The sequence below is a fragment of the Gopherus flavomarginatus genome, chromosome 18 (genome assembly GCF_025201925.1).
Source record: "Gopherus flavomarginatus isolate rGopFla2 chromosome 18, rGopFla2.mat.asm, whole genome shotgun sequence".
In the NCBI taxonomy this organism is placed as follows: domain Eukaryota; kingdom Metazoa; phylum Chordata; order Testudines; family Testudinidae; genus Gopherus; species Gopherus flavomarginatus.
Genome location: NC_066634.1, coordinates 16,468,469 through 16,492,041, shown reverse-complemented (window position 1 = coordinate 16,492,041; position 23,573 = coordinate 16,468,469). Strand labels below are relative to the sequence as shown.

Genomic DNA, 23,573 nt, shown 5'->3' with positions numbered 1-23,573 from the left:
GATGAAGACAAGATTCCAGTCTCAATCAGCTGAATCAAAAGAGAGCACATCCTCTTCCGCCCTAAACCCTATGGCAGAAGTATTTAGGCCCATTCCTGACACTCCTGAGCCACCGGTGGAACCCCTGTGTGATGACATACACAGGCTATTGGACAGTGGTGACATACAGATGGAGGATGTCCTGAGCATCTTCGATCCTCCACTGTTAGAACTAGCAATGCAGGGGCCTATGCCAGTATCCGAGGAGAACTCACAGGAAACCTCCCCATCCGTCACTCAAGAGGATGTTCCCCCTACCACAGCAACAGAGACTCTCAACAGGCGAGACAGGGTAATAAGACCAGTGAAACGGTTAACCTATGATGCACCTGGGGTGACTAGTGAGGAGCCAATACATTTAGCACACAGGTTTGTGGAAGCTAAAGTGGGCTATCTGAGGCCCTTTGGAGGGGACTAGTGAGTTGAGATAGTAGGGAATGTGATTTGTCGGGACGACAAATTTTCGGCTGGGGGGAGGATGTAAGCAGAGTCAGGATGAGCGCTACCCTGACATCTGGTGGTGAATTGCAGGGAATGTGGAAAGAATTCCAAGAATTTCAAAGACTGGGGAAAGATTTGCATTGGCATCCACCCCCCACTTAGCATAAGCCCACAGCAGACTGGGATGGTTATTTTAACAGCTCTAGGATCCCCAATTTCTTTGTCATTGGGGCAGGAAAAAAAAAGTGTCACCCTGATTGTGTGAATGGGGAGCTGTGGGACTGCTTTGTGACAGAGATGACTCAACCTCAGTTGGGTGGTACTTGCTAAACATGGGACATGGGTTCCAAAACCCCCTGAAGAGAGAGAGGTTGGGGATTGGTGTGTGCACCTGATGGTATGGGTCCCTTGTGAGGGCCTGGAACACTAATTGCACATCCTTGTCTCTCCACTGTTAAAGAGTAGAGCTAATTTTGATTCTATTAGGAGTCCATCTAAAGACTAGTATCAGAGGGTTAGCTGTGTTAGTCTGGATCTGTAAAGATCTAAAGACTGCTGAGCTGAATTCATACTGAGCTAATGGTGCGCTAACACCAGGGCTCCCCTACTAAGAGCTGAACTCACTGAGGGCTTGTCTACATCAGAAAGTTGCAGCGCTGGTGAGGGAGTTACAGCGCTGCAACTTAGGAGGTGTACACATCTGCAGGGCACCACCAGCGCTGCAACTCCCTGTTTGCAGCGCTGGCCGTACTCCCGTTTTGTCTCGGGTGTAGAGGATCCAGCGCTGGTGATCCAGCGCTGGTAATCAAGTATAGTCACTTACCAGCGCTTTTCTTGACCTCCGTGGAATAAGCAGGTATCCCAGCATACCTGAGGAAGCCTCTGGTAATCAAGCTGGTCTCCTTCCCCGGTTTGCTCTCGCGTTCCCCGAACCCCGAGCAAGCAGGTCTCCTTCCCTGAGGTTTGCTGGGTGGTTCCGGGAAGGCGAGAGCAAACAGGGGAAGGAAACCAGCTTCGCCGCGGTTTGCTCTCGCGTTCCGCGAACCACCCTGCAAACCGCAGGGAAGGAGACCTGCTTGTTCGGGGAACGCGAGAGCAAACCGCGGCGAAGCTGGTCTCCTTTCCCGGTTTGCTCTCGCGTTCCGCGAACCACCCTGCAAACCGCAGGGAAGGAGACCTGCTTGCTCGGGGGTTCGGCGAACGCGAGAGCAAACCGGGGAAGGAGACCAGCTTCGCCGCGGTTTGCTCTCGCGTTCCGCGAACCACCCTGCAAACCGCAGGGAAGGAGACCTGCTTGCTCGGGGGTTCGGCGAACGCGAGAGCAAACCGGGGAAGGAGACCAGCTTCGCCGCGGTTTGCTCTCGCGTTCCGCAAACCACCCTGCAAACCGCAGGGAAGGAGACCTGCTTGCTCGGGGGTTCGGCGAACGCGAGAGCAAACCGCGGCGAAGCTGGTCTCCTTCCCCGGTTTGCTCTCGCGTTCGCCGAACCCCCGAGCAAGCAGGTCTCCTTCCCTGCGGTTTGCAGGGTGGTTCGCGGAACGCGAGAGCAAACCGCGGCGAAGCTGGTCTCCTTCCCCGGTTTGCTCTCGCCTTCCCCAAAACCCCTTGAAGCCGCCCAACAGCGCTGCAGTGTGGCCACATCTAACACCACTTGCAGCGCTGGTTGCTGTAAGTGTGGCCACTCTGCAGCGCTGGCCCTATACAGCTGTACTAATACAGCTGTAACAACCAGCGCTGCAAAATTTTAGATGTAGACATGGCCTGAGTGCTGTGTTAAACTGTGGGAGAGCCTGAAGACCTATTGTTAAGAAGCTGGCAGAGCAGAGTGGTTTGCAGTGTGTTGGAGCAGCCCATGGAGTAGTGAGCAGAGTGAAGTAGTTTGCACGGAGAGCTGGAGGAGTGGCACAGCTGGTGTAGTGGAGTGGATCATGGTGAAGGCTACATGGAGAGGTGGAGCAGTTGGCCCTGGCCCACGTAAGGTGCCCCTTAACACCCTGTGTGTACTCTCCCCCCTTTCCATCCAGGCTAGGGGGGTAAAACTCAGCAGATAAACTCTTGAATTCTGGGGTGGCACTGACCAGAGACTTTTGGGTTGTTGGACTTTGGGGTAATTGGACTTAAGACCCTAAAGGGGAAAGGACAAATGTACTTGGAGGTGGGTTTTGTTTATGGTTTGTGTTATAATCCTGTTTGGGGTGTTTCTCCAATTGGATGCCGCATTGTTTCCTTCCTTTATTAAAAGGATTTTACTACACTCAGACTCCGTGCTTAGGCGCCCAGGAGGGTGTGGTATGTAAGTGTCCCAGGTCACTGGGTGCGGGCTCGAGCCGGTTATGCATTGTGTTATTAAAATGGGACCCCTGGATACTGAACCCCGTCCTTGTTGCTGCCAACTCAGAGGGGCAGAAGGGTTACACTGGGCATGCTCAATTAGTGTGCGCATGCTCAGTGTGGCCAAACTAGGGAATCGGGAGCAGGAGCAGTTTCTGTCATTACACCGGCAGGGAGCCTATCCTGGCCTGGATACATGCTCCTGCCACCCCGGAGCCGCTCCAGGTAACCAGCGCCGGGCAGGAACCCAAAACCCTCCTGTACCCTGCACCCCAACTCCATGCCCTGGGGGCAGGACGGGAGAGGATGGGGGGGTTCCCACGGGAGGGGGCAGCGGTAAATCCGAGGGGATCTCAGCCCCCCTCTCCATCTCCCTGCTCCTTGGGGGTCACCTGCTCTTCTCTTCCCCCCACCCCGGGCCATGTCCGGGCTGCACAGACATTTTCCACCCGCCCCTTCCCCAGGTCTCCCCCCAGCCTGGTCTCACCCCCCCGGCAGCCCCCGCCTGGTCCCACACAGGGACCCGCCGCGGGGCCCCAGGGCAGAGCCTGGCCGGGCCTGGGGGGCGCTGGGCTCCTGCGGGGACAGCAGCTCCGAGCCCCCCGCGGGTGCTGCCCCCCTCCCCCGGGAGCAGATCCCGGCGCTGCGAGATGCCGGGTCCCCCCCACGGACACTGGGCAGAGACACCGCCCGGCCCCCCGGGACCTGGAGGCTGCAGCTCCGCAGCGGGGCGAGCAGAGCCCGGGGCGGCCCCAGGGCGGCTCCAGCGGGACCAGAGCCCGGGCCGGGCACAGGAGGGTTAATTGAGGTCTCTCTCTCCCGCCCCGATCTGCGCATGCCCAGAGCTCCAACCACACAAACCTTTCTCGGGCCCCGGGAGAGGCTCCAACGGACCCGCCGGAGCCCGGCTGGTTCTCCCCCTGCCCAACGTCACTTCCGCTCCAGAGGGAGTCAGGAACTACAGCTCCCAGCCTGCCCCGGGGCTGCTTCCTCCGTCTCCAGTCCTGGTAAGGGTGGGTTTCAGCCGCTGTTACTGCGCATGCTTCAGACCAGACGCTGCGGCCTCCGTGTGAGCCGGGCCCGGCTGAGGAGCTGCTGCTTCTCGGGTGTGTGCGGGGGAGGGCCGGGATTAACCCCTCCGTGCCCGGCCCGGGGGGGGCGGGGCTTTCTCCAGCTGGGACCCGCCCCCTGGGCAGCCCCGGGCTCTGCCCGCCCCAGCCCCGGCCCGGAGCCCCCAGAGAGTGAGAGACCCCGGGGGGGGCGCTGGGGCCAGGCGGGAAAGTGACTCTGCTCCGGGAAACTTGGGAGAAGCCTCGGAGCTGCTTCAGCCCCAGTGGAGCTGCAGCAGGATCCGCCCCGCCCCGCCCCCCCTGGGATGGGGGGGGCACAGCCTGGGGCCCGGCGGGGGTCCCTGTGGGGGGAGGGGGGTGTTGGGTAGGGAGGGGAGAAGCCGAAGTTGCGGGGGGGAAGGTCAGTGGGACGTGGGGGGGGGGGGTTGAACTGTCTGTACAGCCAGGAAATTCCCGGGGGGGAGGGGAAGGAGGAGGAGTTAATTGGATCCTGTCTCTGTTTGTGCCACTTGCCTCTCGCCCCCTGATACAAATTCTCTCTAGTTCTGCCCCTTTTCTCGCTCAGTATCTCACACGGGGCTATAAAATCCAGGGAGATTCGCCCCCCCCCCCTCCAGGGAACACCTCTCTCGGCTCTCCTGAATTCCCCCCTTCTCTCGCTACTTCTGAAATGTCCATTTAAAATCTCTCCGATGTGGGGGATTTTCCCACCCATTTTATCTGAAGCGATTTGTCCTTCTTTAGGTGAGAAATGATTCCCTAGGTCATTCCCCAGAACGTGGCTGCCCTGGAGTGGGGATGGGAGGAGATGCCTGTTCTCTGCCAGGGCAGGAAGGGCGGAGCACGTGTCCCCCATGGGGACTTCCCAGACCCTGGGTTCCTAATCCCACTTGTTGCCCCCTAACTACCAACACAGTTGCCCCCAGCCACCAGTTTCCTGCCCATGCCCCACTGCTGCCCCCTTCCCTCACCCAGGGACCTTCCAGCTCCCCCTCCCCTCCCTTGCCCTTTCAAAGTAGCTCCTCAAAGGGGCTCCCTGCTGCCCATGTGAATGGTGGCAGAGGGGGGACTCATCACTTTCTGTATATGTATTGGATAGTAATATAAAATCCAGTCCAACAGTCCCCCTTTTCCCTCTAGTTATTTAACAGCAATATAAAACCCCCTCAGATCTCACATTTTTCTCTCATGTTATCAGTTGCTTAGCTTGTGACATGTATTCTCTGCAAATCTCAGATTATGAAATACCCTAAACATTTGCTCTACTTTCTCTCTGCTTGTCTATTTCTAAGTCTATTTCTATTTGTCCTGAGTTTTTCCTTGTCTCTAACTATAAAATACTAAAAAAAAAACAAAAAAAAAACTCTTCTCAGATTTTTGAATATGGATACAAATTTTTTCCAAATGTTGCCCATTTTCTCTGTGTTCATTTATCAAATATTGATGTGAAATACACTCAGATTTTACCTCATATCAACAACTGATATAAAATCCCTCTGATTTTTCCACTTTTCTCTCACTAATTTATAAAAATGGATCCAAAAGCCCTCATTTTTCGCCCCTTTCTCTTTCATTTCTGAACATTGATCTCAAATCTCGGGTTTTTCATCTTTCTGTGTCATCATCAAACAGCAATTAAAAATCCCCTCAGGTTTGGGGCTGTTCCCCATGTCTCTAAATCCCAGCAACTTCTCCTTCCTTGGAGGGAACCTGTTGCCCTGAGTCGTTCTCCATCTTGGTTGTTGCAGGGCGTTAAATTGCCCAGTGATCATCTTTCCCCTCTCCTTTGAGAATCATTTCTTCCTCCTTTATCTCTGTTCAAATCTTTGCTGAAGAAAGAGACCAGACACACATTTAATACCCATCAAATCCAGAGGCCTCCCCCTGTTTGGGGATCAGTGGTTCCCAGCTGGTAACAGAAATTGGCTGGACCCTTTTCTTTTCTCCAGTTGGCACAGGATAAGGAGGTCACTCTGAGAGCAGTGTGAGTCCAGAAGTATCTCAAACCCCATGACAAATGGTCTCTGTGAGGGATTGCTTCCCGTAGTGCTAAGATGTAGCCACCTCTGGGGTGAATCCATGGTGGCTATTATTTTCTAGTGATAGGGCATGGAAATTTCTTCCCTATTTTGGCCCTCCACGCCTTCCATTCTTTAAAGAAGTACCCCCCAGGGCTCCCTCTGCCTGTGGGACTGGCCAACAGGGGGTGGTGATAACTTTCTATCCACTTATCAGACACTGTGAGGTAACATTGCTGGGGGTGTGTGTGTGTCAGTGTGGGGAGATTGGAACTGGAGCTGAAGGGGCACTGTGGTAGGGGGAGGCCTCTAGGTGGCTGGGCAGGGGGTACCCTAGTCAGGTTGGTGGGTTCTGGAAGTTTGGGGTTTTGGGGGATGGTTCTGATGTGCCCAGCCCTGAGGCTATTGGTCCTGGAGGTGGCTATTGCTGGGGGCCTGGTAGCTGCAGAACTGCAGGGGTGGGTGTCTCTTGGGACGGTGGGGCAGGGAGTGCTTGGTGCTGTGCCGAGGGCTGTGTGTGGGCTTCCACCACTGGCTCCTATTGGGATCCCCGCAACTAGGACAAGGTATGCGAGGCAAGCAGAGTGAGCGGTCCCACTGTAAAGCATCAGGGGGTCGCATGGGGGGTAGGGAAGGAGCTCCAAGTGAATGGCATGGCAGATCCTGCTGGCGGTCAGGTGAGGGTCCAAGCAGGAAGTGGGGAAATCCCCTGGTAGGTAGTGAGGGACTGTTTCTCCAGTGGGGTCTCCCATTGGGGTGCAGGTCCCTGGCTCCTGGGAGTTGTTGGTGGGGGGAACCTTTTGGTATTCCCAACCTGGCAGTCGTGGTCTGGTGGGGATTCCCTGACCGGTGGAGTTTAAGGGGTATCTGGAGTCCCTGGCCAGGGACTCTGGGGGACTGTCTGCCAGGGAATATCTGGTGGGCCCTTGGCTGGGGGAGTCTCTGGGGACCCTGCTTGTGGGCTCTGGGGACTGCTCCTGACCACGCACCTTCTCTCTGATTAGCTTATGCGAGAATCCTGGCTCAAAGCACTGCCCGACCTTCCCTGGCTGGGCCCAGTCACCATGATAACTTTCTATCCACTTATCAAACACTGTCAGGTGAAATCATAGATTTTGCTTTTCTCCCCTCTTGAAAACTGCAGGAGCTTCCAGTTCCACTGGGAAGATTCATGGCGCCCACCCTCAGTCCTTGTCCTAGCTCTGGTGGGTGAGGGAGGTGGGAGGGGGGCTAGCACTGCCACACAGTGGTCTCTTCCACAGCTTTCTGGACTCATTCTTTCTCAAATATGGTTTAATTGAGACCATGATAATCCAGAATCACTGCATGGAAAGACAAGGAGTGACTCTGAATGGACAGTGGGGCAAATGAGATTAGCAAATCTGCCTGTGAAGAGGGGCTCTCATTAGCTGCTCTCCCCAGAGAGCTAAAGGAGGGAAGCTGCTCAAATGCTCGGTCCCTCTCTGCTCAGGATATTGGAGTTCAGCTTCCTGGGTCAGATGCTGCAGCCTCCATTGTGATCTGAGAGACTAGGCTTAGCAGCTGCTGCTCCCCCAGCGAGGATTCTGTCCTAGGAAGTGATGTTAATTTGAGCTTCTTCTCTACCCGGATCAGGAGATAACTTTCTCCAGCTGGTACTAGCCCCCTAGGGCAGCCCTGGGCCCTGTTAATACTAGCTTCTGAGCCAGAGACTCCAGGTTACTGGAAGAAACCAAGTGAAAATGCTGGGGTCTGGCATTAAAATTACTTTACACAAATAGACCCTCCCCCCCCAATCATTTCTCCTCCCATTAGCAATTGCAGGAGCAAATCCAGTCATGGGGGAGCAAACAACCCAGGAATAAGACTTTCCTATCAGATGGGCAGGGAGAGAGGATGGGGAAAAGGAGATAGAAAGAGTTTGAAAGGGGCAATAGGAGAGAAGAGTTTTGAAAGATTTCAAGATCTCTAACCTGCCCAAACAGATGTATTTCTGCACCCTGGGTAGAGTCACTTTCTTGTGGACAAGATGAGGCTCAGACAGAGGAAAACCTAGTTCCTGACTCCATATCCCTCCGGCTGGGGTGTGGCTGCCTTGGGATCAGTGTCAGAGGGAATCGTCAAAAGTGACTCCTTTGGTTCTGCTCTTTTCTAGCCTTGTGTTCAGAGACCTAGTTATGAGATGGGGGGAGGGAGAAGAGAGGTTAAAAATATCTGTGAACTTAGCCTGGCAGGAGGGCAAACCTGCTGGGAGTTGTTTAATAAGTGGCCTAGATTCTGGGAACAGGCCCATGAGGTTCGGTGGTGGAAATGCCCTAATTTTTGGACAGAAAGTAACTCACCTACATGGGGCTAGGAAAACTGACCAGATTTATAGCGCTGGAGCCTAACCAGCGGCTGCTGTGAGATATGAAGGGGGCACCCACTAGTCAGGTTTAGGGGAGATTCCCCTCCCTTCATATCCAGCTCCTCACAATGAGGAGGGTGTTGGGCTTCCTACCAGGGACCTCTTCCTGGACTCTGCTGGTAGCTCCACCTCCTGTGTCAGTCTGTGGCTAGTGGGTGTGTGATGGATCTGCTGGGAGAGACAAGGGGCTCTCCATCTCCTCACCCTGGTGTTTTCTGGATGCTCTGAGTGGAGTGGGGTGAGATTCTGTTTGTTTGGCTCCTCTCCCACACGAACAGTGGGGCTGGGAGTGGTGCAGCAGGTACTGAGTGTTGGGCTCTTACTCTTACAGGGGCCGGTGACCTTCGAGGAGGTGGCTGGTATTTCACCCCTCTACAGGGATGTCATGCAGGAGAACTATGAGAATGTGACCTCGCTGGGTAAGGATTCCTGTCCTCTCTGTTCTTGGAAAGGGGAAAGAGAAGGTTCACACCAGCCCCACAATGCCACCTCTCCTCTGACCTGTTTCAGCATCACTCCAATATGCTAGTGACACACACACTGCCAGAAACCCTCCCCTGCTGAAGAACACTTTGGGATCAGCGCACAGGAGCAGTATTCACAGTGTTAAATATCTCCTGTTTGCTCAAGTAAAACTAGGGGTTAGGTCTGGCATAACCAACAGAAGCTTCCCACCCCAGACCTTCTTTACCCAAACCAGAATGTGCTTTGGGTGTAGCAAGCAGGCTGCAGGAGTCAGAGCTTCTGGTTCAGGGTTACTTAGCACACAGACACTCAGTGAATCCTTTGAATGCTGGCTGGGGGTATCCAGACAGGGGAGCGCCAGCAGCCGAACACTGAATCTCACCCAGGATTACAGATGACAACTCCTCACTGCTCTGGATTGCACCCCAGCATGTGAAAATGACTTAGTTTGTAGTGACACTTCCTGAGACATTGACAGTCTTGCTCCCCTATCACCGTGTGTAATGGCCACAATCTCTCTTCTCTTCTGGCTCTATTGCTTAAGTCACATGACCTGATTCTTGTTTTTCACATTCTGATTTTCCAGACTAATTAGTCTGTTGCTCCTGAATTATAGCTTCTAATTTCCCAATGTTCCCCACACCCAGGGATTTTCCTGCTCCCTCCCACTACACTGGGATCACTAGATTCCCTAGTACAGAAGAATGGCCACACTGGGCCTGACCAAAGATCCATCTAGCCCAGTGCCCCGTCTTCTGACAGTAGCCAATGCCAGGTGTCCCAGGGGGAATGAACAGAACAGGTAATCATCAAGTGATTAATCTGCTGTCACTCATTCCCATCTTATGGCAAACAGAGGTTAGGGACACCATCCTTGCCCATCCTAGCTAATAGCCATTGATGGACCTGTCCTCCATGAATTTATCTTTTTTTTTTTTTTTTTTAACCCTGTTATAGTTTTGGCCTTCACAACATCCTTTGTTAAAGAGTCACACAGGTTGTGTGAAGAAATAATTCTTTTTGTTCGTATTATACCTGCTGCCTGTTAATTTCATTTGATGTTTTCTAGTCCTTGTGTTGTGAGAGAGAGTAAATAACACTTCCTTATTTACTTTCTCCACACCAGTCATAATTTTATAGACATCTCTCATACCCCCCTTCATCTCTTTTCCAAGCTGAAAAGTCCCAGATTTATTATTCTCTCCTCATACAGAAGCTGTTTCATACCCCTAATTATTTTTTGCCCTTTTCGGAACCTTTTCCAATTCCAGTGTATCTTTTTTTGAGATGGAGTGACCACATCTGCATGCAGTATTCCAGATGTGGATGTACCATGGATGTATATGACGGCAATATCTTTTCTGTCTTATCTATCTCTTCGTTAATGATTCCTAACATTTTGGGGTTGGTTTTTTTTGACTGCCTCTGCACTTTGAGTGGATGTTTTCAGAGAACTAGGCACAATTACTTCAAGATTCCTCTCTTCACTGGAAACAGCTAATTTAGACCTCATCATTTTATATTTATAGTTGGGATTACGTTTTCCAATGGGCTGCACTATGTGCTATCCTGACATCTAGTACTGCTGAGATCCTGCATTCAGTGATATCCTTGCCCTTCCTGTGCCCTTTTTCCACTGAACCCCACCAGCCCATGCTTCCTGTTCTCAGCTTCCCCAGGACTCTCACTGTCTCTGAACCTCTCTGTCAGCAAGAAGCAGTGCCAGGGATTCTTGCCCTGTGTCTTGAGTCTACGATTTCTGGGACATGAATTTTCTTTCTCTGTGTTTTAGGAGACTCTTGGAAATTGAATGTCTGACAGTAACCACCGTGCAATCTGGACTGTAGAACAGCTGTGTGACTTGGTTACCAAGCTGGGGTGACTTTTACCCTGCTTTACTGTGAGAGCAGCCACTCCTGGGCAGGTAACACAGTCTCCAGCATGTAACTTGATCCCAGCTACACAGTATTGAATGCTGCTAGTCAGTGACTCACAAATTCCACTGCACAACAGGAGAACCCCAGAAAATTCTCTGGTCCCAGACTTTCCCCCAGAAATGTGCATCTTACACTGTCCAGCACACTACTGAACAATGCAAGCTCATACGAAGTCTGTCATTTCATCAGTGGAAAATGACATGCACCAGCCTTGTTATCCCAAATAGAGTTTCCAACACATTTTAATCCAACCACACTGGTTAGATAAACAATAAACCAAGATTGTTAACTACCGGGAAAAAGAAGATTTCAAGTGACTAAGGTAGTGAGGCATAAAAGTCAGAAATGGTTACAAAAGAAATACAACCCTAAGCTAAAACGGCTTGAAAGCAAATGTTTCTCACCATATGCTGAGACAGGCTGATTTTCCTTTCAGCCAGGACTCCCCCTAACCCACCCCTGTTGCCTAAGTTCAGCTCTTCAGGAGTTATCATGAGGAGAGAGAGAGAAAGAGATACTCAAGCATTTTCCTCACCTTTTTGTTATTCAGTCCTTTATTAGAAACAGCTTCAGTCTCAGCTGAGTCAGGGTGACAGGCTGTCTGTTGAAGATATGAGCTTCAGGTGGTACCTGTGATGGAATGTATATGTCTTCTTCACACGTTCCCCTGCTGGAGAATGGCTATATGACCAGCTATTTGCCTTGCTGTCTGAGGAACTGGTCTGTGGGTGTTCCCCAGACTTGTAACTTTTTCAGTAATATCATACTGTAAGATCTCATTTACATACAATGTTGCTACCTACATTTCTCATTCACACACAAAACAGAATTAATTTACACGCAACATTTTGAATGGGAATATCAAATTGCAGTGCAAAAGAAAACAATTATGACATTCTTTTACTTGTTTTAAAACGCTAAACCTACAACAAACTAGTGACCCTCAAAGGTCTGTTACTGCCTTGAAATCAATCCAGACACAGATTCTGGCTAATATCTCTACCCATTGGCCCATTAGGCCATTCCCTTCTGTTATTCAAAAATGGGGTTGGCAGGATGTGATCAGATCATACACCAATACATTTAATACATGCTCCATTCTTATTCTTTATCCTTCATTCTAAATTGTATAAAATAAAAAGAAAATCCTACCACCAAATTTGGGGGAAGTGTTTGTAGGAGTTTAGTTCCTGATTTTTATTTGACCTCTCTCCAGCACTTGTTTTGGTTTAGCCTTCCCCTTCCATCCCTGTTTGAGGTTTCTGTCTCTGTCACAGCAGGTGATACAATGGTACGTGAGAAAGAGAAGCAGAATTCTCAGCAGAAAAATGTTGAGCAAGTGGCAAAGTAACCAGGAGTCATGATCAGGGACAATCCTGTGAAATTCAGCACAAATCAGAAAGAGAGCAGGGAAACCATCCAGAGGAGAAAGTGGGTAAATGTTATTCCTGTTGGAGAACTCAGAAGGATGTCAAGGAAACCACAACACAGCAGGAAATCCTCAGGGGAAAGAGAAAAATACATTCACTGAGTGTGGGGAAAACTTATGTGACTATTCAGCCATTATAAAGCATCAGAGAATCTGCACAGGGGTGAGGCCCTATAAATGCCGTGAGTGTGGAAAATGCTTCGCTAAGAGCTCAGACCTTTCTGAACATCACAGAATCCACACAGGAAAAAGGCCCTATCAGTGCAGTGAGTGTGGGAAAACCTTCTCTTGGAACTCAGCCCACGTTAGCCATCAGAGAATCTGCAAGGGAGATCAACACCATAAAAATATCTAGGGCTATCCATACTTTTTTCCTTTAATAACTTTCCTGATTCCCACATAGTAACTTTAAAGCTGTTTGAACTGTTTACTGCACCGATCTCCCTCAGCTTTCCCAGATAAGTGGCCCATTTTTGCAGTTTGGCCTGTTTTGAGGTGGACCCATCTGCCCTTTCTATCAACTCCATTGTCCCATAAGTAATTCTAGTGTAGCCTTCATATCAGGAGCCAGGGAGCATCACATTTATAGCATTCCTCCATTGCAAAGTTATTGTTAGTGTCACTAGTGATTCAGATTGTATCATTTCCAGCTGATCTCGTGTTGCTCTGGGTTGTGCTGAAGAACAGTTATATTGGGAACTTTTCTAATTATATGTAAAAAAAGAGGAGCAGGGTCAGAAAAAGTGTCATTTCAGCCTCTGACACTGGAAGGATTAAAATTGTGGTGAAGCAGCACCTTGTGCTCAGGTTCTGGAATGTCCTTATCTGCAAATAATTCAAACATTGCTTATAAGCAGTTCAATTTGTGATGCACGTACCCATTTCCATTATTATTTTTTTAAATGCAGCATACCAATGGGCTAAGGTGATCCACCATGGCGTAAGGGCGTATCCATTTTGATTCCAGTGAGTGACCCCTTTCCCCCATTTTAAGCTTCTCTTTTTAAATATTTTGTAATAGTGTGGCAGCCACGGCCGTGTTATTAGCTGCCAAACATTCATTTGTTTTTTAACAAAAGGCTGTGGTTCATTAGGGAAACACAGGGCTGGGGCTGTGAGGGCCTTCTGTTGAAGCAGAGTTAAAGCAGAGTCCTGCTCTTTTCCCCATTCCCATTTTGTCTTTTTTTTTTTAAAGCCGTTTCCACAATGGGTGAGTTATTTTAGAATATTTATTGATGTAGTCTAAGAAAATTGAATCCTCCTAGCAGTATTCTTAAAGCATGGGCGTCGGTAGGGGCCAGCATCTCTACTAGTGCTCTGATCTACCTGTCTCCCGTCTTGTCCTTTGATTTGACTTCTTTGTGCTGCAGTTTTTGGGTAGTTCTTTTCTTCTTTTATCAGGTAATTTGCATTAAGACACTTTTGGGCTTGCTTTTGGATTTAAAGCTATTAGCCGCTTAGAGACTGTCTTAAAAGGGACACAGTCAACTTCCACCTGAATTTTGATTTCACTTTTCACTCCTGCTTCTAAAACACACAGCGATCTGAAAAAGAAAAACACAACCTATTGTGGCTTCCTCTGGAGCCCTAATAGGATTTTAATTGAGTAGTATGGTATGTGTTTGCATTTCCTTTACCCCTTCTTTAATATACACTGCACATATTCTGGGGAAAATGCACATTCTTTCCATAGTTTAATTTGTATAACATTAGCCATTTTTTTTTACCTAAAGGTGTAACTTTCTTTTATACTCAGTTTTTATATACTCTTATCAAAGCGACAGTTTTATTACACAGAGCCACCGTAAGGCTCAGTGTGGGGCGCTCTGTGTGTGTGTGTGTGTGTGTGTGTGTGTATATATATAAATAAAAAAAATCACACTTTTTTTACAAAAAATTCCAGGTTTTAACCCCATTCTCCTGGTTTTAACTGTCCTGCTGCAGCCATGACTTTGGTCTTTTAGAAAGATACTGAACTTATAAAGCATTAAAGTATCTTCAGGGTTAAACGCAAAATACCAAAAAAATGCAACACTAGTTACCTGTGTCTGGCAAAAAGTGTTTGTCCGTTTTGCAACTTTGAATGAAAGATTCAAATGGATTTTAGCAGTATTATTTAAAAACAGAACCAATTCATCTTAAACCTGCAAAACAAGAATTTTACAAACGCAAGTGTTGCTTTAGGTTCTAAACACTCCACATAGTTACATAATATATTTATACACACTTTTTTCCTTAACCTTCCGTACACTGCTTTTAATTTTTACACAGCTGTACATAGACTACATTAGTGGGCAGTTACGTTCCAAAAGAAACCCCTTGTGTTCTTTTAGCAAATTTGAAATAATTTGTCTGAACAATTTAGTCAGATTATCTCTTTGCCTGTCTTATTTACTGACCTTCCTTTGGAAAAGGGCTCAGTTTCCCTTCAGAATGCTGCAAAGAAACCAAGAGTTCTCTTTCTATAACTTCTTTTTAACTTTCTACAACATTCAACTGCTTAACTCCCTCCAGCCTCTGCAGAGGGAACTTTTCACTCTCTTTGAAATCACTTGCTTATCTCCAGAGGTGAAAGTAAGCTGGTCCGGTCCGGCATACCGGCGAGAGCCAGTATGCTGTGCTGGACCGCAATGGCTTCTGTGGGGATTCAAAGGGCTCTGGACTGCCAGTGGCTGCGGGCAGCCCAGAGCCCTTTGAATCTCAGCTATGGCTCTGGCAGCAGGGCTGGGGCCAGGATTTAAAGGGCTCAGGGCTCCCCTCAGCGGCAGGAGCTCTGGGCCCGCAAAGCTCGGGGTTCCTGGTGGCCGGAACCCTGAGCCCTTTAATTTGCCCCTGAGCTCTAGGAGGCTCCCAGTCACCTTTTCAGCTGGGAACCCCTGGTTGATTTAAAGGCCCTGGTTCTCCTAGCCACAGCTGGTGCCCCAGGGCCTTTAAATCTTGAGAGACCACGTCCCCCTCAGGACTCCGACAGTACCCGTAAGTCCTGTAAGTTACTTTCACCCCTGCTTATCTCCCCAAATGACACCTTCATCAACTCAGATTTCACCATTCCAAGTATGGTTCCAAGGATCTGAATTCCCCATGGCCAATACATGCTTTTTTTTTTTTTTTTTTTTTCTTTTGCCACCATACCCTCAGGGCTTCCAACCTACTTTCTGATTTTTTTCTTTGTTGCCTACCTGCTTGTCAGGGCCCAACCCTGCTTTCCTTGCTGAACTATCCCTTTTAACGGACACAGGTTTTGTTCCATGAGCAATTTAGCTAGGAGGGTGGGCTCCTCAATCAGCCCCCACCCCTCCTGATCCCTTTCTTCAATCATTTCCTGTAAAATTGTGAAATCATAACAGTATCATTGACAAAAAATACTACACTGCCGAAACTCCTATAGCCTTTAGAGTTTAGTTTAACAGAGTGTAGCAGCATCGAGACTCACCACCGCGACACCTCCTGCTGGTCAGTCTGGGAATTAGCTCTCAACAGCCATGAAGTGCCCTCTGTGCGTGGTGTCTCACCCATTGTCTGCTCTGCTGGTTTTAGACCCATGTTGCTCCCTGCCCAGCGGCATCCGCTTCAGGACACTGCCCTCCGGCAGTGCCCACTACTCCATTCTCACCCCCTTCCAGGGTGGGGGGAGAGGAGAGGAGGAGATAACAGTCCTTCAGCTTGCAGCTGCTTTGATGGCCAACCACAACCCCAAAGTCTAGCCCCTCCCCTCAGGCATGCTGCAGTCTGTCTCTGCCTGAACATATTGTTTTATTTATTTTACCTATATAACTTTTCCATGACCATGCTCATGCTGGTACTTATAAAACAGAAAAGTCTCTACCCACTAAAAATAAGTCTGCGTGACAGAGCAGGAGGGGGAAACGCTATGTCCCCTACCCTTTGGGCTTGATCCTGCTACAACCGAGGATATATTCACCTATGCAATTTTCTCTCGACAGACAGATAGGAGTGAGGACTCTAACCCTCCCCCTTATGGCCCAGCACTTCTCGGACTGGGGGTCAGGTGTGGCAGGTTTGTAGACATTTTGATGGTGCTCAGAATCTGCCCCCCAGACTCCACCCCCCACCTGTCAATGGCTCTGGGAGGGAGTTTGGGTGGTGGGAGGAGGTCCTGGGCTCAAGCGGGGGATTGGGGTGGAGGACAGGAGACAGGTTGGGCTTTGGAAGGGAGTTAGGGTGGGGGAGGGGGTCAAGGGTGCAGGCTGTGGGATGGAGTTTGGGTGCTGGGGGTAGGCTCTGGGATGGAGTTTGGGTGCTGGGGGCAGGCTCTGGGATGGAGTTTGGGTGCTGGGGGCAGGCTCGGGGGGTGAAGGAGGGGGTGATGGGTGCAGGATCTAGGAGGGAGTTTGGGTGCAGGGAGAGGGTGGGTGTGGGAAGGGGGTTGATGTGCAGACACTGGGTTGGAGTTTGGATATTGGGTGCAGGCTCCAGGCTGGGGCAGGGGGTGGAGTGCAGGTGGGGGTGAGGGGTGCAGGCTCTGGGAGGGAGTTTGTGGACAGGAGGGAGTGTGTAGGGAGGGGGTGCAGGTTCTGGAATGGAGTTTAGGTGTAGGCTCTGGGCTTGGGCAAGGGATGGGAGTGTAGGAGGGGGTGAGCGGCTCTTGGGGGGAGTTTGGGGGCAAGAGGAGATGTGTGCGAAGGGAGTGGGGGTGCAGGCTCTGTGATGGAGTTTGGGTTCTGTGTGCAGGCTCCAGGATGGGGCTGGGGGTGCAGGAGTGAATAAGGGATGCAGGCGTTGGGACTGAGTTTGGGTGCAGGCTGGGGGTTGGTGGAGGGAGGGGTGCAGCCTCTGGGAGGAAGATTGAGGGGCAAAGGGGGGGTACAAGCTCTTGGGGGGGGTGCTGCAGGGTTCCTAGGCAGGGCAGGCCAGGAGTCTGCATGTGCTGCTACCCCCAGGCACCGCCCCCACAGGTTCCCATTGGCTGCAGGTGCACTTGTGTCAGGACACAACCTCCCCCCACTGCCCAGGGGATTCAGGGAGGAGCCAGCAGACACATGGAGTGAACAGAGAGGAAGCCACTCAACTCTGCTGCACTGCCAGTGGTGAGTGGGGGCCCCAGGCTGTTTTAAATGGCCCAGAGGATGCATTGAGGGGACCCAGGTGCAGAAAATGGGGCTGAGAGAGTTACCCAGCCCCAAACATTGCTGAAGCCAGGCCCTGGGCCAGGAATATTCCTGGTGCCCAGGCACCATGGGCCCATAGGACTTGCCATCCATGCTGGGGCGTATATACCTAGACAGTTTGTATATATTTTATCTGTATAGTTTTCCCCCACAGATGGGTCGGAGCTAGGACTCTAATCCTCCCCCTGTTGTGTGGATCTTCTACAACTGTGGTTGTGCACACCTGAATGATTGATCACATTATACGTAGCAATATTTAGCAGTATGTTCAACAACCACAGTCCATGTCTTCACCCTTTTGCAATTTTCCATCAAAAATGTTATGCTTATAGGAAGCACATGGGATCTTTTTCAGGGGAAAGTCAATATGTTGCATTTATTGAAGATACAACAATTAGTATTTCCATTCAGTAACATCACACACAAACACATGGTCCTGCCAGTGTATGTTATAGTTGCCACTCCAGAGTCCGGATCAATCTAGCGGCCAGCTTGGTTGATCATGGGTAGGGAGGAGCCAGGTTCTGTTGGTTGTGACACGATGCTTCGGGCAAGTCTTGGCAGGTTGAACTCAGAGTTTCATGGCAAGGCACCTTGTTTATATACTGATTTTCCTTAATTGAGACCAGTGAGTTTTGCACCGTCCTATTGTAATCAATTGTTGTTTGATGAGTGCTTGTTTTCTTAAATACTTCTCCTTTATCTTGTTCTTTTATCAAGGCCCTTCTCATCCTTTATCTTGTTCTTTCATCAAGTTCCTCAGGGAGTTCTCCCAGGCTGTTTTTTTTCACAGCTGTCTTGTCCCCACTGATAGATGCCTGTCTCATCTTTAGAGTCATAAATCTGCCCTCCTCTGACATTTCACTGGGGATGTGTTGCAGCCTTCTGGAGCCCTTGCATCAGTCTCCGGTTCCTCCCTTGTATGTCTGGTTCAATGATGGCCTTCACACTTATCTCTTAAAACACACATCCCTCATTCACACACAAACCAGAAATAATTTACACTCAACATTTTGAGCAGGAACGTCAAATTGCAATGCAAAAGAAAACAATGATGGCATTCTATTACTTATTTTAAAATACTAAATCTTCAACAAATTGGCGACCCTTGACGATCTGGTACTTACTTGAAATCAGTCCAGACACAGATTCTGGCTGATGTATCTCTGCCCGTTGGCCCATTAGGCCATTCCTTTCTGTTACTCAAAAAGGGGAGCTGGCAGGATACGATCACATCATACACTGATACAGGGGTAGGCAACCTATGGCATGTGTGCCGAAGGTGGCACGAGAGCTGATGTTCAGTGGCACTCTCACTGCCCAGGTCCTGGCCACCGGTCCGGGGGGCTCTGCAGTTTAATTTAATTTTAAATGAAGCTTTTAAAACATTTTTAAAATGTTATTTACTTTACATACAACAATAGTTTAGTTCTAAATTATAGACTTATAGAAAGAGACCTTCTAAAAAATGTTAAAATATATTACTGGCACGTGAAACCTTAAATTAGAGTGAATAAATGAAGATTCGACACAGCACTTCTGAAAGGTTGTCGACCCCTGCACTAATACATTTAATACATGCTACATTCTTATTCTTTATCCTTCATTCTAAATCAAATAAATCATAAAATCCTACTACTACATTTGGGGAAAGAGTCAGTTCCTGATTTTTATTTGACCTCTATCCTGAACTTTTTACGGTTTGGTCTTCCCTTTCCATCCCTGTTTGAGGTTTCTTTCTCTATCACAGCAGGTAAAACAATGTTATGTGAGAAAGAGAAGCAGAATTCTCAGCAGAACAATGTTGAGCACGTGGATAAACACAGAGAATTATCACAAAGGTTGGAAAAGAATGTGTCCAGGAGTCATGAGCAGGGACAATCATGTGAGATTCAGCACAGACCAGAAAGAGAGCAGGGAAACCAGCCAGGGGAGAAAGTGGGTAAATGTATTTCATGTCGAGGAACTCAGAAAGACCTCAAGGAAACCACAACCCAGCAGGAAATCCTCATGGGAAAGAGAAAAAATACATGCACCGAGTGTGGAGAAAACGTATGTGACTATTCAGCCCTTACAAAGCATCAGCAACTGCACACTGGAGAGAGGCCCTATGAATGCAGAGTGTGTGGGAAAAGCTTCACTCAGAGCTCACACCTTACTAGGCATCAGACAATCCACACAGGGGAGAGACCCTATGAATGCAGTGAGTGTGGGAAGGGCTTCAATCACAGCTCAGCCCTTTCTGACCATCAGAGAATCCACACAGGAGAGAGGCCGTATAAATGCAGTGAGTGTGGGAAAAGCTTCGATCACAGCTCAGCCCTTTCTCACCATCAGAGAATCCACACAGGGGAGAGGCCCTATGAATGCAGTGAGTGTGGGAAAACCTTCAATCAAAGATCAGGTCTTTTTCAACATCAGACAATCCACACAGGGAAGAGACCTTATGAATGCAGAGAGTGTGGGAAAAGCTTCACTCAGAGATCACACCTTATTAGGCATCAGAGAATCCACACAGGGGAGAGGCCCTATGAATGCAGTGAGTGTGGGAAAAGCTTCAATCACAGCTCAGCCCTTTCTGACCATCAGAGAATCCACACAGGGGAGAGGCCCTATGAATGCAGTGAGTGTGGGAAAAGCTTTACTCAAAGATCAGGTCTTTTTCAACATCAGAGAATCCACACAGGGGAGAGGCCCTATGAATGCAAGGAGTGTGGGAAAAGCTTCACTAACAGCTCAGCCCTTTCTGACCATCTGGGAATCCACACAGGGGAGAGGCCCTACGAATGCCATGAGTGTGGGAAAACCTTTGGTCGTATCTTGTTCCTTTTTCAACATCAGAGAATCCACACAGGGGAGAGGCCCTATGAATGCAGTGAATGTGGGAAACGCTTCAATAGCAGCTCAACCCTTTCTAAACATCAGAGAATCCACACAGGGGAGAGGCCATATAAATGCAGTGAGTGTGGGAAACACTTCCCTACCAGCTCAAGCCTTATTAGGCATCAGAGAATCCACACAGGCAAGAGGACCTGTAAATGCAGTTTGTGTGGGAAAACTTTCACTACCAGCTTAGCCCTTTCGGAACATCAGAGAATCCACACAGGAGAGGCCCTATGAATGCAGTGAGTGTGGGAATACCTTCTGTTGGCACTCAGCCCATGTTAGCCATCAGAGACTCTGCAAGGGAGATCAACACCACAAAAACCTCTATAGCTTATCCATACTTTTTTTCTTTAATACTTTTCCTGATTCCCACATACTAACTTTTAAAGCTGTTTGAACTGTTTGCTGCACCGTTATCCCTCAACTTGTCCAGATGAGTGACCGATTTTTGCCTTTTGCCATTTGACCTGTTTTGAGGTGGACTCATTTGTCCTTTCTATCAACTCCAGTATCCCATGACTACTTCAAGTATGCCCTTCCTGTCTGGAAAGAGGGAGCATCACATTTATACCATTCCTTCTATTGCAAAGTTAATGTTAAAGTCAACAGTAATACAGATTGTATCATTTCCAGTTGATCTCATGTTGCTCTGGGTTGTGCTGAAGAGCAGTTATATTGGGAACTTTTCAAATTATATTTAAATGAAGAGGAGCAGGGGCAGGGGAAAAGGGGTCATTTCAGCCTCTGTGACACTGGAAGGGGATGGGGTGACTCAGAGATTTCCTCCTTCCCCATCACTACAGAACTGATACCCTTTTTCTGAGCCATGCAGAGTTTATCTTCATCACATTCTGCCCATCCACTTCTCAGTGTCCTGTGAGGAACAGTTCTCAGCTGTCTGTGGTTGGAGATGATGCTTTCACTCCTTTAATCCTAAATCAGAGTCATTGTGACTGGCAATAAAAGTGTCAAAGACCTGGAAGGGGAATTCAAATGGATCCCAAATACAGTGTGATCATTTGGAGTAAAAATTGCAGGTTCCATCTGTTGGTAAAGCCACTTCTGTCAAGGTGTCTGTCCCCCCCACCCCCCCGGCCCAATTATTTGGATGCTAGGGTAGTAAAAATGTTGTCAATAACATAACTGACTATTGAGACAGTGCTGAGTGAAGCAGGTTTGAATGAATCAGAGGAGAATGTGATGGGAGAATCTCTTGTCCCGATTCTGAATAATCAGAGCATAACCTGCTCCGGAATTTGACTTGACACTTTCGTTGTCATGTATTCTATCTCTCCTGAAGGCTGTTTCGTTACTCAATTGGATATTAGTTCTGTTTGATAGGATGTAGCTCAGATTTATTGGAGAATTTAAGACAAATGACCATTTACTAAACTCATCATTTTTCACTTCAGTTTTGCTTTTCCCCCATCCCTCCATGATGACATGGGGAAAGTTCAAGTGCAGTTCTGTCAACAGGAGCGAACTCTCCAATATACTGCACATGCTAACAACGAAACAGTAGTGATTTAAAATCTCCACTCAGAAAAAGGGAACAGCAGCAGAACCCCAGCTAACTGGAGGAAGTGCAAATGATCATATGTAGTTCCGTTGTTGAAGACAGTATTGTCTCAGATGATCTGGGGAGAGAATTCCACATTGGATGATTTTGAAGTAGGTAAAATGTACATGTATTTGGTTCCTAAAGCATTTGTAACCCAGGCCCTACAGAAGATTTCTCCTAACTTACCCTATATTATGGGAGATGCTGCCCTTCATGACACAGATGTTGAGGAAATAGAAGTGAGGGTTTAGTTGAATTTATCCTGTGTAGGTGCTAAAAATGTGTATAAAATGAAATCAGTGTTGTCAGTCTAATAGTTGCAGAAATCTTGCTATTTTCTAATAGAATCTCCAGCTCTGGTAAGTAACAGATTCTAATCTAGCCCTGTATCCAGTCCCTTGCCTGGACCTGTGCCACCAGATTAAAGAAAAGCTGAGCATGTTTTGGGAAGCCGTTCTTTTTTAATACTGCTGATATTGTCGAGTGATTTTGTAAAAGATTCTACTGCAGAGAACTGTAAATTTACCCGCACCAAGACCAAGGATTTGGAAAGAATTGGAGTTGAAAGAGAACTCACTCACTTCTTTGTTTCCACCCCAATAAAGGAAGATATGGTGACCAATGACCCAATAGCTAGGAGAGGTGCTGGCCTTTCTATTATCGCAGAGTGTGACTGTATAGCTCAGTGCATCTGTGACAAAAGCTCATTAGTGCCAATTGGCAAAGGGCTCACTTATTCACAGGCAACTCCTGTCTCAGATCTTTCAGACTTGCCACACCTAATACTGATTTTATTCTATTTATTCAGGAAGCATATCAGTGAGATCTCTGCTGAAAATAGCTTGTAAATTATTGATACTCCTATTCACTGTGAGAGATGTGTATGAGTCATATTGAAGGAGTAATGCAAGTACGTGGTAAAAGATGTCCATCTGGTATTGTAATGAAAGTGAGTCACCCCAATCATTGGTCTTGGTGGGGATGTCCCGTTCATGTGGGAGGGAATTGTCACATGTCCCATGTTAGCCAGTTATGCGATGTGTTGCTCAATTGTCAACCTTTACACCAACCCAGAAAAGCCAATGGAAATCTATCAAAGACAAACTAGCGACATCGAAATCCTGTGGAAGTGAAAGGACAATATGACAATGAGTAGATCGTCCTTTCTGTGCATAAAGACAAAAGACTGATTCAGTTTATAAGAGGGTGGAGAAGAACACTCTGGGTCCATTCACCAAGGAGATCCCTCGTGGCCAGTGGTGCTTCATGAAAAGCAGGGCCCTGGCTCCTAGGGACTAGTGACCACTGCAATATACTGAACTGTGAGGTGAGAATCTACTGAGATAGGAAAGGTAACCACTAAAAAGTGTAGGTTGTGTTTTGTTCTGTTTCAATGTCCATTTCTTTGTAAGTACTCAAGTGCTGTGTGTGATACAGGAGCTGTCATAAACAGATGGTTAAGGGTTAATGCCTCTTTTACCTGTAAAGGGTTAAAAAGTTCACCTAGCCTAGCTAACACCTGACCAGAGGAACCAATGGAGGAACGAGATGTTTCAAATGGAAGGAGGGAACTTTTTCCTTTGTTTTAGAGTTTTCAGTTTTCAGCCGGAGTGAAAAAGATCAAGGAACCAGCCTCTTATCAGAGTAATAAGTTTTAGAAAGGAATAAATAGGTTTATGTTTATTTCTTTGTAATCTCTCTTATGCAAATTAAGGGAATTATCAAAAATTGGATATTTGGGTATTTTTTCTAAATTTGTGCCCAGGGGAATATCCTCTGTGTTTTGAATCTGTTGTCTGTGAGAGTAGCTGGTATGCTAATCTCTCCCAGAGGGTTTTTCTTTTACATTTGTTTTCTGTAATTAAAAGCCTTTTTCTTAA

The 23,573-nt window shown here is 48.2% G+C and overlaps 1 protein-coding gene and 1 pseudogene across 1 annotated transcript; one reads left to right on the top strand and one right to left on the bottom strand.

The window, feature by feature from the left end:
- The window catches only part of LOC127036730 (28S ribosomal protein S16, mitochondrial-like), a 16,612-nt pseudogene extending 12,962 nt beyond the window's left edge, over positions 1–3,650 (bottom strand).
- On the top strand, positions 2,965–23,573 carry LOC127036692 (zinc finger protein 436-like). Its single transcript, XM_050927813.1, has 4 exons — positions 2,965–3,037; positions 3,656–3,881; positions 8,618–8,705; positions 18,997–23,573. The coding sequence occupies exons 1-4, from the start codon at positions 3,009–3,011 to the stop codon at positions 20,364–20,366; spliced, it is 1,713 nt and encodes a 570-aa protein (XP_050783770.1). The 5' UTR covers positions 2,965–3,008; the 3' UTR covers positions 20,367–23,573.

Bases quoted from the DNA above. Each gene is read 5' to 3' on its own strand.
- LOC127036692 (XM_050927813.1), top strand. From the start codon at position 3,009: ATGCTCCTGCCACCCCGGAGCCGCTCCAG. The intron at 3,882-8,617 runs GTGAGCCGGGCC...TTACTCTTACAG, and splicing joins CCAGACGCTGCGGCCTCCGT to GGGCCGGTGACCTTCGAGGA. The intron at 8,706-18,996 runs GTAAGGATTCCT...TCTCTATCACAG, and splicing joins TGAGAATGTGACCTCGCTGG to CAGGTAAAACAATGTTATGT.